Source organism: Fusarium vanettenii, assembly GCF_000151355.1.
Source record: "Fusarium vanettenii 77-13-4 chromosome 12 genomic scaffold NECHAsca_29_chr12_4_0, whole genome shotgun sequence".
Classification (NCBI taxonomy): Eukaryota; Fungi; Ascomycota; class Sordariomycetes; order Hypocreales; family Nectriaceae; genus Fusarium; species Fusarium vanettenii.
Genome location: NW_003315856.1, coordinates 306,936 through 325,676, shown reverse-complemented (window position 1 = coordinate 325,676; position 18,741 = coordinate 306,936). Strand labels below are relative to the sequence as shown.

At 54.9% G+C, this 18,741-nt stretch overlaps 4 protein-coding genes across 4 annotated transcripts; 2 read left to right on the top strand and 2 right to left on the bottom strand.

The window, feature by feature from the left end:
* Positions 1-658: 658 nt before the first annotated feature.
* Positions 659-2,601, bottom strand: NECHADRAFT_53625 (uncharacterized protein; the record flags this gene model as incomplete). The annotated part of the gene is made up of 4 exons (XM_003043261.1): positions 659-1,590; positions 1,645-1,987; positions 2,041-2,311; positions 2,366-2,601. 4 exons carry the CDS (start codon positions 2,599-2,601, stop codon positions 659-661), a joined length of 1,782 nt encoding a protein of 593 aa, XP_003043307.1.
* A 1,772-nt stretch (positions 2,602-4,373) lies between these two features.
* On the bottom strand, positions 4,374-5,669 carry NECHADRAFT_97674 (uncharacterized protein; the record flags this gene model as incomplete). Its single annotated transcript, XM_003043260.1, has 1 exon — positions 4,374-5,669. One exon carries the CDS (start codon positions 5,667-5,669, stop codon positions 4,374-4,376), a length of 1,296 nt encoding a protein of 431 aa, XP_003043306.1.
* Positions 5,670-10,140: 4,471 nt separating this feature from the next.
* NECHADRAFT_53358 (uncharacterized protein) lies at positions 10,141-11,016 on the top strand (the record flags this gene model as incomplete). Its single annotated transcript, XM_003043361.1, has 1 exon — positions 10,141-11,016. One exon carries the CDS (start codon positions 10,141-10,143, stop codon positions 11,014-11,016), a length of 876 nt encoding a protein of 291 aa, XP_003043407.1.
* Positions 11,017-12,394: 1,378 nt separating this feature from the next.
* NhNPS6 (uncharacterized protein) lies at positions 12,395-18,682 on the top strand (the record flags this gene model as incomplete). Its single annotated transcript, XM_003043360.1, has 2 exons — positions 12,395-12,814; positions 12,878-18,682. 2 exons carry the CDS (start codon positions 12,395-12,397, stop codon positions 18,680-18,682), a joined length of 6,225 nt encoding a protein of 2,074 aa, XP_003043406.1.
* Positions 18,683-18,741: the final 59 nt, after the last annotated feature.

Here is an 18,741-nt window from a genome sequence, read left to right as displayed (position 1 = left end):
AAGTAGTAAGGAAACAAATACATGAGACTGGTGAGCTGGTAAGAGCGTCCAAGTCCAGGATCTTCACGCAGCGGATTCAGGGTAGGTAGATAATGGACGAAGCCATCCATTGTCAAGGTCCCGACGGTAGCGAAAGACAACATAGTCTCGTGACCTCCTACTCTCTTGGATAACACAGAGTTCACATCAAACGATAATCATGTTTCAGACATACCCTGTCTAAGTCTAATCTTATCGTAGCCAAGGTCGAGGCAGCCTTTATCACAGCCAAGCCAGCTAAACAAGCCCCTCCGCGGCCTCGATGGAGACCACCCACCACCACACCTCGAACGGTTTGCCAAGAATGAGCAGCCGATCCTCGGATAACACAGCCGTCTTAGCATCCAGGGTGCCTGTTAGCGCCATGCAAATTAAATGCCCGAGGCAAAAGGGCTGGCAACGACTTGTCTTGGCATGGTTGGGACGGCAAGAGATTGAAACAAATGAGGCAATCCAATGCCCCCTCCTGTGGGCGCGATAGCTGCCCATGGTTTTATTAGGTGGTTTTAAACTAGCTACGGGGTAAATTTGACTCTGAACAGCTTCGTCCTCCCAACTGGACTTTTACAATCTTGGAATTGTACGATACTTCTGCAAGGCTACGATGAGCGCTCGCCTCTTAGAAGATCATACCCTTGGTCTGGCGAAGCTTCCGGAGGTCGTAGTTCCTGACCAGGAAGATAGTAGCAAAGGCAAGGACCATGATACTGGTTCCGGCAGCAAGCATTCTAGCCTGACCATAGCCGTAGGCGCGCTGGATAGCCAGGCGCTCAGGAGAGCCCATGGGGTAGGCGAGCTGGTAGTCGATGACGCCAGCAATGTTCTCGGCCTCAGGTAGGGCGCTCTCGGGGAGCCACTGGAGAAGCTTGTTGTAGAAGGTGTTTGTCCAGATGGTGGCAGAGATGGTGCTTCCGAGGGCGCCGCCAATGTTACCGGTGACACTCAGGACAGCGAGGGCGGTGGCAACGTGCTGGTGGTCAACAGCGGCGAGGATACCAATCTGCATGCACAGAATGAAGACGGATCCAGCAATGGAGATGAAGACCTCGCACATGATGAGGTAACCGATGGACTGGCCAGGACGACGGAAGTGGATCATCAGACCTTGGGAGAAGATGTACAGAGGGATACCGACGCAAAGGAGCCACTTGAAGCGACCGGTCTTACGAATACCCCAACCGACGATGAACAGGAGGAAGCCAGAGACGATGTCGAAAGTGTTGGCAACATAACCAGCCTCGGCGGGGCCCAAGTTGTTGACCACCTGGAGGAACGAGTTGAAGTAACTGGCCCAGCAGTAGTAGCCGATCATGTAGATGAGATCCAACCAACAGACACCGACGACGGTTCGGTCAGTGAGGAACTCGTACTTGAAGAAGGGCTTGGGGGCGACGAAGCGCTCATAGAGGCCAAAGATGACGAGGACAACAAAGCCAGTGATGATCATGGCAATGATATAAGGAGTATCCCAACCCTGGGGGGCCATACTGGCAATGGAGAAGGGGAGGAGGAAGATGACAGCACCAGCAGCGAACAGCAGGGCACCAGGCGCTATTGACAAAACAGTTAGTCTTTGTTGCGCGAGACGACATCTTGTTGACTTACCATCAAACTCCATAACACCCCATACGATGGCCTCGGGCCAGGTACGGCCGCTGTCCTCGCGGACGAGGAGACCAGCCTTCTTGGCCTTGTGGAGGTGCCACTTGAGGAGGCAGTACATGGGAGCGGCGACAACGGGGAGGATAATGGAGAAGCAGCCAAAGCCCCATCGCCAGTCAACGTTCTCAAGAAACTTCTCGGCAGACTTGGGAGCGGCGAAAGCAGTCACCATGTAAGGGGACGAGGTGAAGGCGTAAGCGAGACCTCGGTTCTTGAGCTGGGTGGAATCGGCCGTGATGACATCGATGCTGTAGGTGAGACCGGACCAGCCAACCTGCCAGAAGACCTAGAGGCGAGTTAGAAGTGAGACTTGAGGATCTGATAGCTCGATTCACTTACAGTGGCAGCGCAGTAAGTGGCAAAGTTTTTGCTGGCAGCCATCATGGCCATACCAATGGTGGCAAAGACGACCATGAGGAGGAAACCCTCAGCTCGGCCCCAGATGTCGAGAATCTTGGACAGGGGAATATAGACGGCAGCAGTCATGATGTAGGCGACAGTACTGATGACGGGCATGATGGAGTGAGACTCCCACTCGCTAGAAGCGTAGGGAGTCAAGGTGTCGAGAACCTTGGACTGGAAACCGTTGACGAGGTAGATGAACCACATGCTACAAGGGGGGTCAGCATTTCCAATCCACCAAAACAAACAGAGTCAGACTCACTTGATGAAGACGGCAACCAGCGACCACTTAGTCCAGGTGAGGGTGATGGCCTCGGCGGCCCTCACACCATGCTGGGCATTCTCAGTGGGAGCATCACTGAAGTCGGCATCCTCTGGAGGGATGCCGTCGTGGGCCTTTTCGTCTGCGGTCGCATTGGCGACTGTGACGGGGTCCTCTGCGGCCTCGTTGTTGGCCTTGCGCCCTATGACGGCGTTGAACTTGTCCAAGACTGCCATTATCGGAGCTTTGTCTAGAGAGACTTGTGTAAAGATTTGCAAAGTACAAGGCAAGACTGGAGAGGAAGAGAAGGAAAAGAAGCTCGGATGCGAGCGCAACAGTCAATCTTTAAACTAAACTGTAAAACCACCCGCACGTACGGCTGAAAGAGACCTGGGCCACCTGTACCCCGGCTAGTGCTACATGTCTCCACACAAGGTCCTTTGGGAAAAAGAGAGTGAAGACGAAAAGACCCATCAGATAAGATCAGGCTTTGGGCTGCCCCAGCTTGCGTCTTGTTGCGTGGTGGCTAAAAAGAAGCCAGCCCACCGAAATCGGCTGTTTTGGGGTGAACCAACAGACAAGACACACTGGCGAAAAAGCTGCTGCAGCCACTTACGGCCTTGGATTTACTTGGTCTGGAACGCGCGGGCAGCGAGATGGCCGTCGTGGGGTGGGGGGGTAAAGGGAGCTAGGGAAGAGGGAGGCTTGAGCCGAGGGAGGGAGGGAGAGTAAGAGTCAGGTAGTGAAAATTTTTTATCTAATCTGATCGATTAGATCGAATGAGGATCAAGGTCTGTCTGTTGATGAGCTCAAAGTACCGTGAATTTTACCTGTTTGTGAGTGAATCACGGGTTCAATGAATGCATGTACAACGCTGCTGCATGAGCTTGGAGGTCGAATTTGGGTATACAATGCGAGAAGTCTTTAATTCTCAACTCGCTTGACTGCGGGTCTTAATGAACCAACAAAAGGCAATGATTCGGCTCTTCTGTATCTGCTCCTCTTTTTTCTTATTTTTCTCTTCTTTCTCGCGTGGGGTCAAAAGCATGATCAAGACACTGTCAAGACAAGGGTTCATATGATCAGGCGGGCCGTGTGTTCTTTCTCTGCACCCAACTCACTGGACCCTTGAGAGAATGAATCCCTGCCGAGAAGCCCGCGCTTGGCGCAGACGAAGGGCCTCGAAATCTTGGCGTGGCTCGAGAGGTTCCCGGAACGTGGGGACCTGAAATTTGCTTTGGTCCCGGTAGCCCTATGAGCTATTCCCAGTTCCGGCCATGGCCGCATAACGAGGCTTGATTATCACGTTTGGGAAATGTCACCAACGGCATTCTGGATGGTCAAGCGCTACAGGGGACTCGGCTTCAGGCAGGGGGGCGTTTGTTGGTTGTTGGTTGCTGGTCAGCCGCTCCATGGATCACTCCACTAGCTGCTGGTGAGCCCACCGTCCACCCATGTTTGCTGTTTTAGCCATGGCTGCTGCGTACCTGAACCACGCGATTTGAGCCAAAAAGAAAGTTGGAAATAAAAAACTCATGGCGCAAACAAGCTTAACTGAAGGTCAAGGGCCGCGTAATTTTCCTGCAGAAGCTTGGACAAGCCACCAACGTCGTCCATGGACAACACAGGACGTCGATGTTCAAATGTCCCCACGCGGCTCCCTCCGTTTGCTGGGCACATCTCCTCGCAGCTTGCCAAGCTGGACAAGAGTCTGGAGCGTCCAGTCAGTGGCGAGAGCCCAGACGTCAAGCAGAGCGATCGACGGTGCTATCTCCTGAAGCGAGCTTGGGACGAGAAAAAGGCGTTGCAAAGGATTCGATTGATCGGTTCGATCGGAACTGAAGATCAGTCTTGGTAAATGCTACGCTCTCCGCTTGCCAAGCAGAAACAGACATTCTATCTAATCAACACCCTGTCCTGTCCATACATACACAATTTTTTTAGACCCCATTCATACATGACATTATTCCCAGTCTACTTAATTACTAGCAGCAACCATTCGTCCTCTCTACAGCTTCGGCTCAAAGCCAAAGGTGGTACCCGCCACGCGAGGCTTGCCCTGGTTAAAGGGGCACAGCTGGAAGAAGCGCTCCCTCGAGCACTTGACCAGGTTGGACCTCTTATGGGGCAGGTCCATCCACTTGTCCTGGTGAAGACCAAAGATCATCTCGTACATGAGCACCTTTTCGCTCGACAGACGCGGCTCTCCGACAACGTTTTCGGTGCGGTGGTCGTCGAGGAACTCGTAGTGCATCACGCTGGGCCACCAGGCCATGACGCGGTGCTGGCCACGGAATGTGGCATCTCCCACGAGCGAGTGCCTGCCTCGGTCAAAGTCGAGGCACGCGTAGTGCTGGCCCATCTTGTCCTCCTTGGCCCAGTACAGCTCAAAGTAGGCAAACGGTGTGTCGTTGAAGAAGCCCAGCACAGCAAACTGATGGGGGTCCTCTTGGATCGCCCGGAGGTACGCTCGGTGCTGCTCCAGTGTGCCCGTCTCCATCCAGCCCGCCGCCACACGGGGGTCATTCTGCCACTTGTTAAACAGGCCCAGGTGCTCTGGGTTGAGGTAGTCGAGCGCCACGAGGTTGAAGTGCTCATCCAGCGACGGGATGTACCGGCTGTAGATGAGGCTGCCGCGCTCCGGCTTGGGCACTCGGCGCGGGTGCCGGAGCAGGGTGGACTCGGACGTCGGGGTCATCACGTACTCGACGTGAGGAACCACCTTGGCCGAGTTCCAGGTGGGAAGCCAGATGGGCTGCTGACCAAGAGGTGATGCGCACCCCTGCCAGAAGGCGCTTCGGAGGACGAGCACCTCGACCTCCTGGCGAGGAGCCGGCACAGGCACACTGGGGGGCTCGGGGATATCAATCGCCACCATGGACTGGATCAGAGCCTTGGCGAGGTCCTCAGCGCCGGAGCCGCCGAGGCGGAGACGGAACTGCTCTACATCAAAAGTGTGTGTAAAAAAGGTGTAGAAGAACATCCAGGTCTGGGCAAGAGTGGCGGCCTCGTGACCGTCCTCCCAGGTCAATGACCACACAGGGCTGCGGCGTGCCCTCGCCCAGGCGCGATTATCAGATTCGGGGATCTTATCAGATTCTGCAGGCGGCACACTGGCAAAGACTAGGCCTTCTGCGTGCAAGGCCTGGGGAAACGGGGTGCCATCCTCGGGCGAGTCGGCCTTGCGAAGCCGGAACGACTGCTTCTCGGCGTCGGTACGCTCAAGGAAGTAGGTGGTGAGGTAAGGATGAGGAAGCCGGATCTTGATTGGCGACTGCTGCTGGAAGGGATCTGAGGCTGCCATGTTGAACTTTTGTTGGTTTGTCTCGTCTGCTTGGGGGTCTGGAGCCAACATCACAAAGGAACACTTGATCTCCAGATTTTATTTATACCCCGCCTCGTACCGATCTCGGTGACGACGAGCAGTGTCTCATTTGGAACCAATTAGAATGACTGGAGCTGCTGCACATCTCTTCCTGTTTCTCTCATGCCGAGCTCTGCCGACGTGCTGGAAATCTTACGTGGCTAGCAAGCCCTTTGGGGATGGGGACCAGAGATTTGCGTCGCGTCCTCTGATCCACGATGGCTTCCACACGCACGGCACGGAGAACAAGGCAAGCCCCCATCTTCCGAAGCAAGCGTGTGTGTCAATCCATCAGTAGGGGAGTCTCTGTATGTAAGCGTGGAACTACTGGCCCTTGCCCCCATGCCCACCCACGCCCGAGATGTGCCGATTACCCGCAGCCCCTGAAGGCCAAGACGGGCATCTGTGCAAGAGATGGCGCCACCTGGACCCCTTCACTCGGCGGCGCCAAGACTGAGAGATTCGCGGTCGGCGCGGCTACGGGGAGCGGAGCGGGCCTCGAGCCTCTTTGGGGGCATCCATAGCCAAGGAACATCACTAGCTCGATGCAACTGTGGGCACCCTCTGAGTGATTTCTTCGGGCGGGTGGGTAAACGCTTGTCCTGTCCATGACATCCATGCTACGCTGATCTCGAGGTTACAGTAGGTACTGTAGGATCGCTCAAGGGTGACAAGCAAGACGATGCCCTCGTGGATTCAATGAGACGTCAAAACTCGCGAGTACGAGCTTTTCTCTCTTTTTATGGAGCAGGACCGCACTGATTGATAACTAGCTGTCTATGCTTAATCTTAGCTAAACCCACGCTCGGGACGCCTCGTGTAATCGAATCGTCTCGGGTTCTATTCGCGATGAGCTCTCCACAGCGAGCTGTCACCGATTCAATCGACGGCCTCACACAAGGTATCATTGACAAAAGCCACGGCTTGACAGTCGATTCGAGAACTTACCCATAGGATTAGTATCCTAGCGGAACCGCGTCCGCCAAGTCTTCTCTTGCTACGGGGTGTGTCAGGCACCTCCGTTCGGGGTCATGATGTTGACAAGCTTGCAGCCCTCGGCGACCTCGACAGGAAATAGATGCCTAGCGCGAGGTATTAACAGACGACGCCTAATGCTCCGAACGAAACACTGGTCGAGAATGAGCCTCTCAAAAACCCCTGGCGCAAATCATGGTCTCCCTGTGGCGGTCAAGAGCGGGCGCGAGGGTGTCGTCGGTTAGGTGGGAGGACGGAGACGACCTACGTATTCCCGGACCGGTGGTACATTGTGCCTCTTTTGAGGCTGCGGGCCGTCCTCGGCATCTATGACGGTAACGACAATATTGGGGGATCAATGGGTGTCAAGATGAAGAGTTGAGATGGTTGCGATTGCGGCATTGACGAGAAGCTCACGATTGAAGCCAGCAATGCTTCACCATTACGCTTTTGACAGACAGCGATGCACCAGGCTGATGCCCGGAACCCTTTTCGAGCAGACTTAATGGCGTCTTTACATGTTGGCTACGGAGACGCAGCTACGCGAAGGTGCCCCGCGAGACGCGCCGAGTGTCTACGGTTCATGCAAGACGATGACCTGACGGCCATGCTGATACTGATGGAGAGGACGGTTTCTTCGACCATCCGCCTACGATGCCGGCTCTACTGATGCCAGAGATTATCTATGAAAGCTTGGGTAAGCGCAGTTCTTACACTGATGGATGCCACATGACTGAGATGTCACCCAACTAACATGATTGAGTGAGAATGACCTCTCACACTAGCCCGACAACGACAGCCCTCAGATAACCTGCCATTAGGATTCCGCCATGACCTTTGACGCAAAGGATGGAAAACAATGACCAAAGGACGTCCGAAAGCGATCGCGAGACCGAGACGAGCGGGAACCCTTTGACCAGGCTCCTGTTAGACATGGCAAGCGATGCGCCAAAGGCCTGCGGGCAGTAGAGCGACGAGCGACAGGATGAATCGATCGGACAATAAGTAGCGATTGAGAGCCACCGTCTTTGCGCCGCAATTGCATCGCATTCTCCAAGTGTCCAGGTGCTTTTCAGGTCTCCGAGGCCCCATTAACAGAGACCTCGGCCTGACACTTCACGGCACAACAGGCATTGGGGCCGAGGATCAGGATTACCACACATCCGAGTACTTGATCCGATACGTAGGTTCTGTTTGTATCATCGGACGGCGAGGTGTCGTTCATGAGGCTCGGATGGGTCGTAGGGAAGAGTGTAATCATCATTCACTGTAAGTGGCCGTCACTTGCTCGTCGTTGGTGGCCGGAGCAGCAGTGATTGAGAGCCATCTAAAGTCTCAGAGGCATCGATAAGTCTCGTCCTGGTCTTTCGGAACGCTTCCGAGGAGTTCTGTATTTTGCGCCGTTTGCAGCGACCTGAGTGGTAGACACAGTCTTGTGCTCCGATGGTCTCTGTTTCTCATCGCGCTTCCGATCACAATAGCTCCCGTGAGCCTTGAAATGAGAGAGGGATCGTGTGTGTTCTTGTGTCGCTGTGTATTTATCTCGATGAATCGCCGCCGGTCGATAAGTCCTCAGTGGGAACTGAACAAGCAGTCACACTCTTGTGACCTTAAGAGCTCAAACCGGTCTACGCAACACAGTTCCTGTTCAATCGCGACTGACGATCAACAATTGGGTCTCTCGTAGTGAAGCCAACTGCCATAGAATGCGCACTTGCCCGTGAGTGTCTCCATCGCTGAAGATGAAACGACTCGCTGCTCCCACTTGAAGCTGCGACAATGCGACAAGCACTTGGACTCTGTTTCTCGTTGCGCTCATGCTTCGATCAATCGCGACGCCTGAGCGCGCTCTCGAGGCGACGAGTACCGTAACTGTAAGCGATCGAGAGTTCTTGGCGAGTGTCGCTCAACCAAGCAGAGCATCACCCATGGCAAAGGGTGACGGTCAAGGAAGGACCAGCTCTCAGACAAGCTTGGCGGCCCCGAGGCTTCTCGCGCGACAGGCCAATACAATCTCTGACGGCCAGTTCAATCGGCGACGGTCGCAAACTCGTGAGACGCACACCTGGACAACATGTCGAGGGTGCTCTGGGCCGATGAGTCGGTGAGTTGTAGATGAGATCTCCGTTCAAGGATTCGCCGTCGCGTCTCGGCGTCGCAGCTCGTTGCCGCTTAGTCGTTCGCCTCCCAAGACCCCGACCGAAGCCATTGGTGCTGATCAACATAAAAACTTGCTTCACAGTCCTTGGCCTTCCATCATGACGAGTCTTGGGGAGCATTCTTGGCCGACGACATCGGACAATGGTTTCCACTTCAAGAAGCAGACAATATCGGGATCAAAGTCGAACAGAGCATCGTCGGAGTCGCTCGGACGTCGGTCGCATAAACCGCCAAGGTTTCTTTTTGTTTACCAAGTGCCGAGGGAGGCGCGTCAGCCAAGGTAAGCCACCTTCTGCAATTACCGGGCTGGGCTGCACGGGATGGGATGGGATGGAATTGAGGGAAGGGGGGGGGGGAAGAAAGCACCAACGGTTGCCGAGATTCGCGAGCCTACGGCCCGAGTGAGAATGTGATTGTGCCCTACATGCTGCAGGTTGTTGATGGTGGTGGTGTTGAGACTCAGATATGAGGTTATCCAGAACCTTCAACTTGTCTCATGAGCTTCAACAGACGCAAATTTGGAGCTTCATCTCTCTCTCAAGCTTCCCGCTAACTCTGCCATGACATCCGAGAGCAGAGTTTTTTGCTGGGTCCGGATCAGCAGCCCGATCTCGGGCCCTCTGGTGTGGGCACGGAATGCACGATGGATGTAAAGTTGGGTCGGGTTTTCCCCTTAGATTGCACCGCATGACGCATCTGACCTGGATTATCAGATGTGATTGATTAGATGATCAACGGTTTCCTCCGTAGCTCGAAGCTATCCAGGAGAGGCATCTGTCGAGAAGGGGGCGTGCCTCTACTACTCCGAGTGACATGTGAGGACTTGAATGGAGTCTAGCGAGGCCCTTTGCTTTCGACAATGGGTCCCTTGCATTTGGTTCGTCCAATAGGAGTGTATTAACCCCTTGTTCTGCCCACTTCCCGTCGTCCAGGACATGGGCCTCCACGCGCCATTCTGTATGCGGCAGGCTGCTTTTGTCCCTGCCAAGTCCCTCGGAGTCCACCGGAGCCTGATGCCGGCTTACGTAGCATTTGGCGTTCCTCGGTTCTCATTGGGAATGAGGCGGTATTTCTTAGTGAGTTTCGGGCTCTGCTTCACAACCACTGGCATCACCAAGACTTCATCTGATGGACATGCCACGCCGCCACCAAGCTTGATCCCACGGCATCTGTGCAGCAGAGGCCCGGCATCAATGTTATAAGCCTCTCCACATTCGCCTGTTGAATGCCTGCCCTTGCCACCAGGAGAAGCTGTACCACCACCACCGCCTACGACATGGCGCAACAACCCCCATTCAAGCGACCGCCCCCGACCCAGGGCTACGGGATGGTGTCGTTTCCGGCCAGGCACATCATGCTGGTGGTCTTCAACCGGCCCAAGATGCTCAATGCCATGACCAGCAAGGGAGAGTACGAGCTGGATGCCCTCTGGGAGTGGTACGACCAAGAGCCCTCGCTACGGTGCGCCGTCGTGACGGGAGCAGGCCGTGCCTTTTGCGCCGGCATGGACCTCAACGAATGGAACCAGATCAACCAGAGGAGGAGGGACGGCATCCCAGAGGAGCGGCCTATGGACCCGCCCGTGACCGGCTTTGGCGGGCTCTCACGGCGGTACGGAAAGAAGCCCATCATCGCCGCCGTGAATGGGATTGCGTTTGGTGGAGGCTTTGAGATTGTCGCCAACCTCGACCTCATCGTCGCAGCCAAGAGTGCTACCTTTGCGCTCCCAGAGGCCAAGATTGGAGTTGTAGCCAATGCCGGCTCTCTGCCGAGGCTAGCTAGGACCATTGGACGACACAGGGCCACGGAAATGGCGCTTACGGGGAGGCCCATCACGGCCCAAGAAGCCAAGGAGTTTGGTCTGCTCAACGCCATCACCGACGATGCAGCTCCAGACTCCGACATTCTCGACCGTCCAGTAGTGAAAAAGGCCCTCGAGTACGCCACGGCCATCGTCAGCAACAGCCCTGATAGCGTCATCGTGTCCCGAGCCGGCATCCTCTCTGGCTGGGAACACGGCAGTGCGGAGAACGCGGTCCGCCTGCACCGAGAAACGTGGAACGCAACCATGGACAATTGCCACAACTTCCACGAGGGCGTGCAGGCCTTTGTGGAAAAGAGGGCCCCTAGATGGGTGGACAGCAAGCTATGATGGATATCTGGGAAGCGAGTTACAGTGGGAAAATGCCTCATCTCATCCTCTTCCCACTCACGCGATTTTTCTTTTTGCACAGTGGAACCTTGGACGGATAATTTGACCTCTAAACGGCATAGACTGATTTACTCAGCGGGAGCCGTTCGCATGGCCAACCCTGCTGCGAGAATGTTGAACGCCACGGAGTGATGCAACGCTGTGCATTATTCCGGCAAAGCTTGTGCCCTCTGGTCTCTGTGCGCGCGTGTGTGTGGACCTATAATCCCTGCCAGTCAGATCAGATAATGGACTTATCAATCACCCCACTGCCAGGGACCGACGGCGGCTTCATGGGGGTCAAATGGGCAATGGCGCCGTCCCTTGGCTGACCCGCAAAACACGTCGATTATTACTCCTTCTCTGTAGGTTGCTTTGCTTAATGTGTACGAATGGATGGGGAACGAAAACAAGAATAAACCCTGCTCATCTGAGTTGTAACCCTGTTACGTAAATGCGGGCTGCCAGTTGCTGCAACTCTCCCAGAAGAAAAAAAGGTGCTCAGGTGGGAAGAGAACGTGGGTTAGAGAGTCCTAGTCTATTTGGTGAAACATACAACCATCGAACCATCAACTGAATGGTTATAGCAGGTGGGGGAAACTTGGCACCAAAGGCCTGGTCAGCCTTATTCCCAGAGCCATCCTTCGTTCGAGGCCAGCCCCCCCTTGTGTAAAACCATCTGGCCTCCCACGCGCCCATCTTGTTCGTGACCACCACTACGAAGCTCGCCTCCATGTCCGCCCGCACTAGCCCCATAGCTCCTCACGCGGGAAATCCCAAGCAACGTGGGGCATCCATACCATCCCATGCTGCCAGTCGATTCACGTACGGAATAGCGTGCCGGGGATCAGCATTGATGAGCAGGTATCCCAACGCGGAGATGCTCCGAGGTCGCCCTCATGAGATCCATTCTCGGCTCCTCACAGACATGCCCTGCGGGCAAAGGAACTCTCGGGCAGCGAAGGAAAAACAAAAAAAAAATGACCACCTTCCTGTAGTGGCCCGCCTGTTTGGATCACCTCGGCGCCATTTCTACAGCACAAACCCCCACACCAGCACCAGGCAACACGGGATGGGAGCTCGGATGCTCCTTTTTAACGTAATCAGGTTCCTGCATGTTTGCTGCGATCCTTCAATAAAATAGTGGAGGCGTTCATGTGAGTTCTGCCGACCGTTGCGTCCATTGCTTGCTTGCACACCAGACGTTGCGTCCAACAACCGCAGATTTGAATCTGTATTGTATCCCCAACAAACTCTTTCTCCTCTCGTCTAGGCCTGTTGGATCGACCCTGGTTCACTTCTCTTCGATACTCGCACACTACTCTATTATCTCTTCATCATGGCGGAGGACTCTCAGTGCTCTGCCCAGCAGACGCCACACAAGAAGGGGGTTCGCTATGACGTACCGGTTCTGCGTCAACACCAACAAGATAGCTACGAACTCGAGGCCCTGCTATTAGCATGGACTCTTCTCCTATACCGTCACAGCCATGGCAACCACGTTCAGTTCTCGTGGGGCCTCAGTGAGATTGGCTCAAAGACGAGCCGCACCTTTGAGCTCAACACCACCCGCATTCAATGGAGCGCAGACAGCTCTGTGGCTACAGAACTCGATGTCATCCAAGATTACCTTCGTCAACAATTACAATCAGAAGAACCCATTCAAGCAAACAAGTACACGCTCCTCTTCAACGATGAGAGCGCAGTCGGTGACGCTGTCAGCCACGTCACCGAAGAGGGTGACCTATCAATGAGCTGGGTGAGTGTGCATGAGACTTGATGCGAAATGAGTGACTACCGTAGCTAACACAAGCGCTCACAGGGAAATGTTCAGCTTCAAGCCGTCCTAGAAGACGACGTGCTCTGGCTGAGGCCCTTCTGGCGGGAGCCAGTGGGAGCCGAGTTCCTGGCAAACCACTTTGCCCAGTCTCTGGTTGAAATGCTCAACACCACCCTCACAGACTCTTCACTACCCATCAGTTCTGTACTTCCAGTCGGTGAGCTGGACAAGTCTGTGATATGGAACTGGAACAAGGATGTTCCCCCTGCCAGCAACGTCTGCATTCACCAGTTGATAGCCGAGCAGGTGAGATGGCGGCCAGAAGCCCCGGCCATCTGCTCGTGGGACGGTGACTTCACTTATGCAGATGTTGACAAGTACTCTACACTACTTGCTCACCATCTCATCAACCTGGGAGTCAAGGTTGGCGACATCGTGCCCCTCTGCTTCGAGAAGTCAAGATGGACAACTATCGGTGTCATGGGCGTGATGAAGGCCGGAGCCGCCTTTGTCTTGATGGACCCTAGCCAGCCTATCCAGAGACGTCAAGTCATGGCCAAGCAAGTCGGTGCCAAGCACATGCTCACCTCTAAGGACCAGGCACCGTACGCAAAGGAGATTGCCCCTGAAGCTCAGCACATCATCATCGACCCCAACTCGATGGATGAGTTGGAAAAATCTATCCAAGATCCTACCAAGAAGCTCCCCGATGTTCCTTACGACTCCCTTCTCTACATCATCTTCACTTCTGGAAGTACTGGTACTCCCAAGGGTGTTATGCTGTCTCACGCTACATACACAGCCTCTGCCCTGGCCCGAAGCACAGGTATCGGATACTCCAGCACCTCACGATCCCTGGATTTTACTTCGTATGCGTTCGACGTCAGTGTTGACAGCATTCTCTGCACGCTTCTTCGAGGTGGTTGTCTCTGCATTCCCACTGACATGGACCGTGTGAATGACCTCAGTGGTGCCATTCGCCGCCTCAAGGTCAACATGGTCAACATCACACCCTCAGTTGCTCGAATTCTGGATCCCGATATTATCCCCTCCCTGAACAGTCTTGGAATCGGTGGAGAATCTTGCTCAGCTGGTGACATCGCCATCTGGGGTCAATACACTCGAATCGTCGTTGGATACGGCCCTGCAGAGTGCACTATCGGATGTACCGTGAACCCCAGCGCGGCGGGCAAGCCATACGTCAGTATCGGATCTGGTACTGGCGCCGTTATCTGGCTTGTTGACCCCGAGGACCACAACAAGCTTGTCCCTGTGGGAGCTGTTGGTGAGCTGCTCGTTGAGGGTCCTATCGTTGGTCAAGGATACCTGGGTGACCCTGACAAGACGGCTGCGGCCTTTATCCACGACCCTGAGTTCCTGCTTGCTGGTGGAGGTGGCATTCCTGGACGCCGAGGACGTCTGTACAAGACAGGCGATCTTGTTCGTTACGACCCTGACGGAGAGCGTGGGTTCGTTTTCGTTGGACGCAAGGATACACAGATCAAGCTCCGTGGCCAGCGTGTCGAGCTGGGTGAGATTGAGCATCACATCAAGAACCTTCTCCCCAACGGATCAGAAGTCGTCGCCGAGATCATCGCCCCGCGAAACCAAAACAAGGAGTCCATGCTCGTGGCCTTTATTGCGGACCGAGAGGCCAAGGAGGAGGGTGATGTTGAGTATATTGCCGACTATCCCCCTCGTCTGCGCGAGGCTATGCAGACTCTCAACGATAAGCTTTCCAAGGTTCTCCCCGTCTACATGGTTCCGGCTGCCTACATCGGTCTATCCAAGATTCCCTATCTTGTCTCTGGAAAGACAGATCGAAAGTCGCTTCGAGCTCTTGGCGCGGATATCTCTGCTTCTCTGCAAGCTTCAGCCGCTGCTGCAGAAGATGAGGTTCTTCGTGAGCCCGAGTCGGAATCAGAGCTGTTCCTGCGTGACTCTTGGTGCCGCCTCCTCGGTCTCGAGACTGACCAGGTTGGCACCAACCACAACTTCTTCATGCATGGTGGCGACTCTGTCCTCGCCATGAAGCTTGTTCCCATCGTTCGTGACTGGGGCTACACTCTCTCCGTTGCTGACGTCTTCAACTACCCCATCCTTTCCGACATGGCCAAGGCGATGACAAAGGGTGATGCCAGCAAGAAGGTCGACATGAACATTCCTGCCTTCTCTCTACTCAAGTCCGATATGAACCGTGATGCCCTGTGTGCCGAGGCTGCTGAGCAGTGTGGCTGCAATGGCGACTCCATCGAAGATATCTACCCCTGTGCTCCCATGCAAGAGATTCACATGGCTTTCTACACTCGATCCAAGGAGAACTACATCGCCCAGCGAATTGCCGATATTCCTGCTTCCAGCTCAGTCGACAAGCTTAAGGCCGCTTGGGACGTCGTGTACAAGGAGAGCAGCATCCTCCGAACTCGAATCGTCGAGTTCAAGCAGCACGGCTTCATGCAGGTTGTCGTCAACGAGAGTCTGGAGTGGAAGGACGTCAAGTCCAGCCTAGATGACTTCCTTGAGGAGGACAAGAAGGTGCCCATGTCTCCTGGAGCACCTCTGTCTCGCTTTGCTATTGTCGAGGATGAGGATCTTGGCAAGCGATACTTTGTCTGGACTGCCCATCACGCCATCTACGATGGTTGGTCGACCGATCTGATTGTTGAGCACGCCAGAGCTGCCTACAAGGGACTCGAGGTCTCGCGCCCTGCCGAGTTCAAGCACTTTGTCCGATACCTGGCGGAGGACTCGAGGGAGGCTTCCCAGGATTACTGGCGCACACAGCTTTCTGGTGCTACTGGTCCTCAGTTCCCTTCTCTGCCATCTCGTTCTTACATCCCTGAGCCTGACTCCCTGGCAGAACGATTCATCACCACTGGTGGTAAGTCTACCAGGTCTGATATCACCATCGCCACCATCATCCGGGCTGCTTGGGCTCTGCTCGCATCTCAGTACTCTATGAGCGACGATGTTGTGTTTGGAGAGACCTTCATGGGACGAACCATCCCTCTCCCTGGTGCTGAGCTGATTGAGGGTCCTATCCTGGCTACCGTCCCTGTCCGCGTTCGTCTTGACCGCACAACCTCTGTTGGAGAGTTCCTCCGCTCCATTCAAGACCAGGGTGTCATCAGGGCCGCCCACGAGCATCTTGGTATCCAGCACATTCGTCGACTGAGCGAGGATGCTCAGATTGCTTGCGAGGTCACCATGGGTCTTGTTGTCCAGCCCCAGGACCCTGATCCGTCCGAGACTGAGAACGACGAGCTTCCTTCGTTCCGTGGTGGAGACGCGGCCCTGGAGGCCTTGCACTTCAACTCGTACCCCCTGATGCTTGCTGTTTCTATGCAGCACAACGGCTTCCGTCTCTTGGCAAGCTTCGACTCTCGGCTCCTGACCCCCGTCCAGGTTCAGCGTGTGCTGGCTCAGTTCGAGTCCGCTGTGTCTCTGCTGCGTGGCGACCTGACTGTTCCCATGAGCGATGTCACTTGCCTGAGTGAAGAGGAGCTTGGCCAGATCTGGGAGGTCAACAAGGAGGCACCTGTCTCTCCTCGCGACATCTCTCGGGCTCTCGCCAGCGGAGATAAGTACCCCACGGTTCGATACACTCCTTGGATCGTCAACCCCTCCAACGAGAACGTTCTTGTGCCTATTGGAGCCGTTGGAGAGCTTCTCCTTGAAGGAGCTTCTGAAAAGGAGGATGAGGATGTGGTTGATGCCCCTGAGTGGCTCAAGGAGGGCATTGTCGGCTACCCAGGCCGCAAGGGCAAGCTCTACCGTACCGGTGATCTTGTCAAGTATGCTGATGACATGAGCTTGATTTTCGTTGGTCGCAAGGATACTATGACCAGCGTCGACGGCCATGTCATCAACCTCACCGAGACTGATCTTGAGCTCAAGCGACTGCTCCCGGCCAACACTGAGGCCTCAAGCCAGCTCGTCCTTCCCCAAGGCTCCAACAGCCAGACTCCCATGGTCATTGCCTTCATCCAGGAGACTCCTACCAAGGACGCTACCGTGCTTGATCTCGGGGTTGACCGCAGCGTCGCTCATCTTCCCCTCTCGGGCGCCATCTCATACGAGCTCGCCACTGCCATCATCGGCCTCAACAAGGCCATGGTCGAGACTCTCCCTCCCTACGCCATCCCCTCCATCTGCATCCCCGTTTCCAAGACAACGGCAACTGGCGAGTCGGTTGATCTCAGCACTCTGGCTGAGAAGGTTACTCTCAAATTGGTCATGGAGCTACGCAAGGCCTTTGGCACTCTCCGCAAGACCATCACTGAGTCCACGCCTTTGACCACCAAGGAGCGTGTCCTTCGCTCTCTGTGGTCCAAGTTCTTGAACGTTGAGGAGGAGAAGCTGTCACTGGACGACAACTTCTTCCGTCTAGGAGGTGACTCGATCGTCGCCATGAGAATGGTTTCCGCACTTCGACAGCTTGGTTACCGTCTGTCTGTGGCGGCCATCTTCCAGTACATGCAGCTTAGGGGCATGGCCAACTCTCTTGTGGAGATCCCCACTGAGCCTCAGGAGACCGTCAAGGAGTACGCTCCTTTCTCGCTTCTGAGCCAGACTAACGTTGATGGCTTCCTTGCCGAGAAGATCCAGCCTCAGCTTGCAGACTCGACCTGGAAGATCCAGGATGTCTTGCCTGCTACTGATCCTCAGCAGCGAGATGTCAAGTCGACTGTCTCTGCGCCAAGGAGCTCTGTTCAGTACAACATGCTCTACTTGGAGAAGTCTATCGACACCGTCCAGCTTGTCGATAGCTTCCAGTACCTGGTTTCTCGTCACCCTATCCTGCGAACTGTCTTTGTTCAGCAAGATAGCGAGACACTCCAGGTGATACTTGACGATATGAAGGTGCCAGTCACTGAGCTTGACGTTGAGGGACCAATCGATGCTGCCAGCAAGGAGCTCGCCGAATCCGACGTTAATGTCGACTCGGCTTTCACCTACGGATCTCCCTTCCTCCACCTCTTCGTCCTCAAGGGTGAGAACGAGAACGCCCTGATGATCCGTATTTCTCACGCTCAGTACGACGGTGTCTCCCTGCCTGAGCTCCTCCGTCAGCTCGAGCTCCGATACCGAGGTCTGGAGATTCCTTCCTCAGCACCTTTCACAAGCTACATGGAGCACCTGCAGAAGACCAAGTCTGACAACATCACCTTCTGGCGCAACACTCTCGAGGGATCTTCTCACACTGAGATTGCTCCGGCTGCTGATCCTGCCCTGAAGACTGCCTTCATGACCAAGGATGTCGATGTCACTGGAAGCTCCCCTGACACGACTCTTGCCATGCTCCTTACTGCGGGTTGGGCCAAGGTGCTGTCTCAGTACCTTGGCGTCTCTGATGTCACATTCGGAGGCATTGTTTCTGGCCGTGACGTTGATGTCTCTGGTATCGATAACATTATGGGTCCTTGCTACCAGTACATGCCCGTCCGGGTCAAGTTTGAGGAGAATTGGACTGCCACTCAGCTCCTGGACCACGTTCGAGCTCAGTATCTCGAGGGTACCCAGCGAGCCACCCTGGGCTTCCAGGAGATCCTCAACGAGTGCACCAGCTGGCCCGCCTCCACACCTTTCTACGGCTCCTTCACCAACAACCTCAACAAGGAGTACTTTGACTCAGTCCCCTTCGCTGGCACCCAATGCCGCGTCGACTACACAATCCCCCACCCCGAGCCCGCCACACCTCCCCGCGTTGTGTCATTTGTTGAGAATGGCAAGACACAAGTTGGTATCGAGGCTGATGAGGAGCGCCGGGAGTTCTGGGAGGCGAGACTGGAGGAGCTTGCCAGTGTTGTTGAGGGATTCGTCAAGAACCCTGAGGCTTTGATTTAATTGGTTTTGTTTTAATAAATTGGGCAATTGAAATTATGCATTAGGAAACGGGTTTAGGT